At 36.2% G+C, this 7,875-nt stretch overlaps 1 protein-coding gene across 3 annotated transcripts; it reads right to left on the bottom strand.

The window, feature by feature from the left end:
• Nucleotides 1-236: 236 nt before the first annotated feature.
• Nucleotides 237-7,631, bottom strand: LOC127711546 (uncharacterized). 3 transcript variants are annotated; one of them, XM_052217629.1, is made up of 5 exons: nt 4,037-7,631; nt 3,201-3,660; nt 2,386-3,131; nt 1,495-1,660; nt 237-1,163 (listed from the first exon to the last, which is right to left on the bottom strand). In XM_052217629.1, the coding sequence occupies exons 1-4, from the start codon at nt 7,573-7,575 to the stop codon at nt 1,597-1,599; spliced, it is 4,809 nt and encodes a 1,602-aa protein (XP_052073589.1). In that variant the 5' UTR covers nt 7,576-7,631; the 3' UTR covers nt 237-1,163; nt 1,495-1,596. The 3 variants fall into 3 exon arrangements, with proteins under 3 accessions (XP_052073589.1, XP_052073590.1, XP_052073588.1); XM_052217630.1 differs by having other exon boundaries at nt 2,386-2,678; nt 2,748-3,660; XM_052217628.1 differs by having other exon boundaries at nt 2,386-3,660.
• Nucleotides 7,632-7,875: the final 244 nt, after the last annotated feature.

Consider the following 7,875-nt stretch of genomic DNA (forward strand, 5'->3'; position numbering starts at 1 on the left):
TTGTAGAGTTCATGGCCTGTTGATGCAAGGTTATAAAAATTAGGGTCTATGACCCATTTTCATCCAAGAAGCAAATTTAATTCTCAATTTCCTTCAATGTTGCTGATAGCTTTGCTATTTCTTTCCTTTCTTCGTTGATAACAGCCTCGTGTTTCATCTGAAGAGACGTCAACTCGGTTATTAATTTGGGTCCTTCCACAGTGGTAATAACAAAACATGAGACAACAACACATTAATTCAAACAATCTTGAAAATTATATTTGGCAATGTTATTTTGTAGTTTTATGTGTCTACTTGATGATTCAATGTGTTAAAAGATAGTTTTTAGTCACCATATAATATTTTTTTCCGAATAATTATAGTCACCATGAGAGGTAACGCTTGTTACCTGGTGTCCAACAAATACATGATTAAACTATTTAATTTCTATTTTACATTCAATTCTCATTAAAATTCTTCAGATTATTATTTCACTTGCCTATATTATTGAAAGTTTTGGATGTTTTTTATCATTTAAGCAAATTTTCATGCAATCGGCAATGCCTACTGAGAAATTTCGAAATATCATCAATAAATTTCTTTTTATCCGTTTAAACATTGATTTAACTTGGTTTTAAATTGCATATGTTGGAAAAAATATATTCGATTTATTATAATTCAACAGTTGAATTGTTAGTAAACATATGCAAGTGAATAAAACATCTAATTTTCTGTAAAGTGTAACGTATGTTACAAGAGACACAAAGTTCGAAGGTTACATTTGGCGTCCAACCAATAAGTATACATTTTGACATCATACACCATTGGTGTCTTATTCTGCTTTGACGAAACTCTGAGGATTACACCATAAAGTAATAAAAGCATCTAATACATAACCAATATTAGCAAATACATGAAAACTAAAACTGAAAATAGTTTGGACACCATGTAACAATCGTTACCATTATCCATTTTTTTCAACAATGTTCAAATTGTTTTATACAAACAAAATGCACAGGAATTCAGGAACAATAAAAAATTAATATATGCATTAAATTCCATTTGACGAAGTTAACATCATGTTTAAGATTATCTTTATTTGAAAAGGCAATAGTTCAGCTTCTGTTTTTGATTGTCGAAGGATGTCATCAGTCACCGTCGAGATAAACCACCGGGTGTAAGATCTGTAAAATAGAAGAAGAAAGAAAAAAAATCAAACTAAGCATTATAAAAGAACGTTTTTAAATTACAAGTAGAAGGCAACATTGTCTGCAGCAGGTCACATTTCTTACTTCTATCAACAAAGTCATGGGGTGAACAGAGGAATTTAACCTATCTAGGAATATCGGAAACAATACACATATGACAAGAAAATTAAATGAACAATCTCCTAAAATATAGTAGTTTGACCTGAAGATCAATAATCATTCTTAAAAAGAGTATATCAATATTTGATCGATAAAACATCATTGCAGTTCAGAGAATGACTGAATAAGGTACATGTAAAGAAAATACCTTTGAAACTGTAATAGGTGCGACGTCCTTTCCTTTGTATGGTTGGGGTGTCTAAAGTTTGAAGAATATCCTCGAAGATGATTATATGTTGCTTTTCACTCTCTATCCACCACTCATTTGATCTTTTCTGGTTGGAGTAAAATTTAACCCATGGCCAGTCAATAACCTGAAATAAAAATATGGTTGTCATCTCTTTAACGTATTCCTCATTTCCATTTTTATGCTTTTCACATATTCCCAATTTAACATTTCAAATATGGTTGAGCATATTGTACTTCTAATTGTGACACTTTTCTAATGACATTCGAAAGGAAGGACTGCACGCCCAAGAATAGTATATTTGTTTTTAAATTTAAATATTTCTTTAACAATTCTATTTCTATTTGCCGGTGTCCTAAAACACTGCAATGAATATCAAAGAGCCCTGCATTAACATTGATCATGCAAACATGCTTAAATATTGGCCTACAACGATAGCAAACATAATAAACGAAATTTAAAGCATGCTGTGGAAATGGTATAGACTCATGCAAGTTAGAAATCTATAGTCATTCAATAATAAACTAATTCTGCAATGTGCTATATCATTATTTAGTTCGTATTTTTGCATCCAACAAACTTACAACAGCTGGAAAACTTTTTGCACCATGAGCAACGAGTAAATATGTTCCTGTGAGCTGATAGCTGTGATGAATATGAATGATTAAATATAACAATGAAAATGACGTGAAATGAAATGAAATGAAGTAAAGTTAGTTAAAACCGATCTTTAAAATAATTCGAAATGATTTTGGTAGCTATGAATGAATATAATGTATTAAAGAATACAAATGAATGATTCTGTACAAACGTCAAAAATATATGCTAATAACCTATAGTATCAAGACTCACCTGATTGGTCCATTACAAGAAACTTTTTCTGTCTCATCTACATCTAAGTGCAATGCAACATCCGCTTTTTCCTTATCTTCAATCTGTTCTGAATCTCTTGTTGTCTGTGTTAAGGAACCATCTGCCATATGCTGATCGTCGTCCAGGGCTGAAACCTCATATGGTTGTTCGTCATCAGTTGTGGAATTATCAACCATCAGCTGGTCGTCACTCGGGGTTGAAACCTCCAAAGATTGTTCTGTCTCATTTGTGGAACCATCTACCTTAGTCTGGTCGTAGTTCAGGGCTGAAACCTCCGATGGCTGTTCTGTCTCATTTGTGGAACCATCTACCTTAGTCTGGTTGTAGTTCAGGGCTGAAACCTCCGAAGGTTGTTCTGTCTCATTTGTGGCACCATCTACCTTAGTCTGGTCGTAGTTCAGAGCTGAAACCTTCGATGGTTGTTCTGTCTCATTTGTTGAACTATTTACCTTAGTCTGGTCGTATTTTAGGGCTGAAACCTCTGAAGGTTGTTCTGTCTCATTTGTGGAACCATCTACCTTAGTCTGGTCGTAGTTCAGGGCTGAAACCTCCGAAGGTTGTTCTGTCTCATTTATGGAACCATCTACCTTAGTCTGGTCGAAGTTCAGGGCTGAAACCTTCGATGGTTGATCTGTCTCATTTGTTAAACCATTTACCTTAGTCTGGTCGTTTTTCAGGGCTGAAACCTCCGAAGGTTGTTCTGTCTTATTTGTGGAACCATCTACCTTATTCTGGTCGTAGTTCAGGGCTGAAACCTCCGATGGTTGTTCTGTCTCATTTGTGGCACCATCTACCTTAGTCTGGTCGTAGTTCAGAGCTGAAACCTTCGATGGTTGTTCTGTCTCATTTGTTGAACTATTTACCTTATTCTGGTCGTATTTTAGGGCTGAAACCTCTGAAGGTTGTTCTGTCTTATTTGTGGAACCATCTACCTTAGTCTGGTCGTATTTCAAAGCTGAAACCTCCGAAGGTTGTTCTGTCTCATTTATGGAATCATCTACCTTAGTCTGATCGTAGTTCAGGGTTGAAACCTCCGATAGTTGTTCTGCCCTAGTCGTGAAAACAACTACCTTTGGCTGATCACCACTTGTCTCTGATGAAACATTTGAAGGATGTGCTGTCTCAGTTTTGGTACCAGCGTCCAATGACTGATCATCATCCCATGGTCTATCGACATCAACAGTAAGTTTTTCACCTATACTTGTTTCAACTGCCAGTTCATCAGTTGTGTAGTGGTCATCGTCAAACGTAACACTAAAAAACAAATAAAACTTGTATGATAACACTTAAAGAAAGAGCCGACAACCGAATCGTAACAAATACATGGGCAATCAATTTATAAAATACAAACCCGGGAACAAAGTCAATCAACTCGTGATGACGACAGCAAAACTTGTGGGGTGATTACTAAAATCTCGGTGCATCAGAAAATAAGAATGAATATATGAGATTAAATCATGTTTTTGTAATCTGACATTAACCCTTTCTGTTAATATTTTCTGCTATGTGTTGACAATAAGATCTCATATATTTGTAATGAGAAAAATGTTTGTTTGTAGTATGTTGCTCTCTTGAAATAACATTAACCCTACATATACATTATCACAGTTTAATATTGAAGAAAACTTACCCAGTAACTGTCTGTAACAATGTGATCATAACGCTATCATCAATGGCAAAACCATCATTTTCATCATGATCATCTAAGAAGTCGATGTTACTTTGGTATGGTGGAATCAATGGAACGAAGTGGTTTGGAATCCAATTTTCCCTTGTCATATCAGTCCTTGTAGAACTCCACATCACGACAAATTTTGCCTGGTTATCCATTTGGACTATATTGGCTCTCGGCAATATTTCTCTATGTAGAGTTAATTTTGGTAAACAATATCCCATCTTTGGATATATGGAATCAATAACAGAGTTTAAACAGGATGAGAGTGCAAACAACTGCCATATTCCCATAAAATTTCCACTTTTCACGGCCTCCAAGGCTTCGGCTTGGTATACTCTATTAATAACTGCATTTGTTATTTTGTCACCAGCAGTATATTGTTCGGAAAACATTGTATATGATTTCCGAAGATTTTCAGCTTCTTTTTTTGGGAGGTCAATTCCTCTGTTCAGATACTCATTGGATGTGTACTTTTCCACATGAAGACACATTTCAATTACGATACGGGCTCTTATTTCCTGGTGGTCAGTTTCTGTACCAAAGCAGGCTACACTGGCAGATCTGGGTAAACAGTTTCCATCTCCGATTACTTGAACTGGCAACCAAGAAGTGAAATCAGGATGTAAAGCATCTTTTGGAATTAAGTCCAATGCTTGTCCGTCAGCAGTAAGGTTATAGGTGACCATATCAATGTTTTTGTCCACAAATAGTGTGTATCCTTTGAAGTTAGGAAGTTCATTTATTTCTATACATTTCGCCTGTAATTCATTGAATGATCTTGCTGATTGGAGATACAGTAAAACGACGCGGTAAAAGCCTCTACGGTCGCAAGGCAAATCTGCAGTATTGATGCTAGGTAATTCATGTATTTCTTCCGCTTTTCCGTTCATGTTAACATTCAAAGTTGTATCTATTGTTTTTTGGCAAATTGATTTGTCTCTGTTTTGGGCGACATCACGCTTCCCTCTTGGTCTGGATTTTTTATTTTGTTTTTTCCTTTTTATAGCTGGTTTTGCATTGTTTTGATTCCCATTGCTGATGACTTTACGACGGCTTTTATTCGACTGTGCTGATTTTGGCTTTGCTGTTTTTTTTTGCTTGTTTATACCTTCCCAGCTATCAACATGTTCCTTATTCATACATTCACCATTCTGTGTTACACATCCATCACAGAAACAGCTCAATAGCCGAGTTACAAGATTTCCATTTGCAACAGGTTTGATTGCATGTTTTTTTCTTGTATCAGGCACTGCTTTGACTTCAATCCTATCCTGTCTTTTTCGTATGACATCCGTTTTGTCGACGAGGAAAAAAGAACGTATCTTATGACAACAATCGTCTTCTTCACCCTTTTGTATTGATAATTCATCACTTGCATACTTGTAGAAATCCTCGGCATCACTGACTATACTTGATCGGGCTAAAATTGAGTTGGAGACTGATCGTTTAACTACGCCGAATTCACCATCACATGGCCCCTTGCCATGTCGTGTCCCAAAAAAGTGTTTCTCGACAGGGAAGCCGTAGTCCTCATTGCTCTTGCTGACGTCTGCAAATGGAGTTTTTGATTTAAATTGGCCTGGCGCTCCGTCTGAAAAATGAATTTCTCTGTTTATTCCTATGCCTTTATCTTTCAAGTAGGTGTTTGCTAAACCAACAAAGTGGTGGACAGCGTGGCTGTCATGTTTCTTGTCTTCTGTGATAAACATCATACTTTCGTTCATCGGATTTTGGCAAGATGGACAGTAGTAATACGCTACAATTGAGAAGAGCGTCACCGTGTTATGGCTCCAGTGGGCACTCTGTGCTTCATCCTGGTAGAGGCAAGTGTAGTTTTCGGCAAAGTCCATGCAGAAAATTACCCATTTGTCCGGAATATTTCTGATAACTTTGGAAAACTGCTCATGTTGCCACGCAGCGTTGTGAATATGCCCACTAAAAGGTTCAATTTCTGACATCAACTCTCTGATGAATACATCCACGTGATCTTTTCTCAATTTTAACATTTTGCGGGTTTTCTTCTTATCTTTATCTGTAAAAGTTTGATTTTCCCATTTATGCCATTCTAGAGATTTGCATTTATTTTTCAAGAGCTTTGCAAGTGATGTCTTGAGCGGACCTGTCCCACATTGTTCACACTCTCTTTCAATGCATTTTTTCTGGCAAAACTGCATCCCATCTAACTTGGGGCATAGAGTTTGTCTTGAAATGTCATATCGATCTTTAACAACAGTCCTGTTTCCCAATACCTTACTGATTGCCTTAATCTTCAACTCAATATTAGTACAGTATTCGCAAAGGCAGTTGTTGAATGTATTTTTGTTCATAGTCTTAACGTTGGATGGCCGCAACGAAGAAAATTTGCTGAAGCTAATGTTACATTCCTGATTTTGCTCTCTGAACTGCTTGTATGTATCTTGTAGACTTTTATCAAGAATTATTTTGGGTTCCAAAGTCTTCTTTGATACATGCTTTTTGTCAGGAAGATAGGTAGAGTTGGCCGGTCGTTTGAAAAAATCCTCGACGGCTTTAATTGTGTTCTGGTCTAAAGCGTCACTCCTTTTTTTGTTGTCCCAAACACCTTCTAATGTAGAACATTTGTGAGCAAAAGTCCAAGACATGCAGTATTGTTTTCTTAAACTTGAATGCCTAGACCACAGTATACTGGACGCAAGAACACGCCTCCTACGTAAGGCAATCTTAGATCTTCTATACTTCTTATTTTTGACTTCAGCTATAATTTTTCCTACGGTTTCATCATACATTTTCAACCGTCGTCTTTTGGAAGGAGTCATTACAGTACCATTTTTGTCCAGCGCAGCTCTTTTTCTTGGTGTTGCCATTGCTGCAATACCTGACAGAACGCTTGCAAATTTGTTTGGAGACGTTGGTAATGACTTTTTAGCGCGATAAATTGCTTTTCTCTCCGCTTCTTTTGTAATATATCCTGGGGAGACGCTTGATAGAGATTGCTGTTTCTCTGAGTCGTCCAGTATTTTGATTCCCTTTTTTTCCGCATACTTTTGTCGTCGTCTTTCATTAATCCTTCTCTTTTTTTGAGCAGTCATGTTTTGTCTTTGATCTTGCTTTTTCTTCCTCCAATACTCCCTTCGTCCCTTTACCTTTTGTCTGGTTTGTGGTGTTTTAGGTGTTGTATCATTCACATTGTCGTTGGATTTGTTCGGTTCATTTAGGGTTAACTGAGTCTTTTTTTTCTCCCTAAATCTTTTAACTCTAAGACGTGTTAGCTCTCTCTGTGTTGCTCTTTTTTCTTCTGTTAAATTCGCTCTATACGCTTTATTTCTCTCGGCCTCAGAAGCTAGGTATGCCTGATATGTATCTGGGCTTTCTTTCAAACGTTGCCTATATTCCACCATTTTTTGTTTGTTTGATTTTTGCTGGGTTGCTGATTGTTTTCCCTCATTATATGAAGCATTTGAGGGTTGTTTGTTTTCAGTTTTTCTTGTCCTTGATCTTAGCTTAATCTTAAGCATGTTCTGAAAATTAATGAATCTTTATAACTTAATGGTTACGATCGTTACTTGTTTTGTTTTTGTATGACAAAGGAAAGTAGACGGAATTTAAAATGTGAAAACGTATTTCTTACTTGAATGCAAACAAAAAATATTATTATTGATATCTAGTTTGGATAATCACAAATTATTTTTTTTGAATGAGTTTTATTAAAGACGATATGTATCGTGTCTACTTACAACGATCGACGGAATTGATAGGTGTCTCTGTGTAACGATTGTAAGAATTGTGTTAATAATTGCATTCCAAGCATAGCTAGA

The sequence above is a fragment of the Mytilus californianus genome, unplaced genomic scaffold (assembly GCF_021869535.1).
Source record: "Mytilus californianus isolate M0D057914Y unplaced genomic scaffold, xbMytCali1.0.p SCAF_8, whole genome shotgun sequence".
In the NCBI taxonomy this organism is placed as follows: Eukaryota; Metazoa; Mollusca; class Bivalvia; order Mytilida; family Mytilidae; genus Mytilus; species Mytilus californianus.

Coding starts and splice junctions, on each gene's coding strand:
- LOC127711546 (XM_052217628.1), bottom strand. CDS start 7,575: ATGCTTAAGATTAAGCTAAGATCAAGGACAAGAAAAACTGAAAACAAA. Junction 3,661..4,036: donor TTGTTACAGACAGTTACTGG/GTAAGTTTTCTT, acceptor TTTGTTTTTTAG/TGTTACGTTTGACGATGACC. Junction 1,661..2,385: donor TCTTGTAATGGACCAATCAG/GTGAGTCTTGAT, acceptor TTTTTATTTCAG/GTTATTGACTGGCCATGGGT.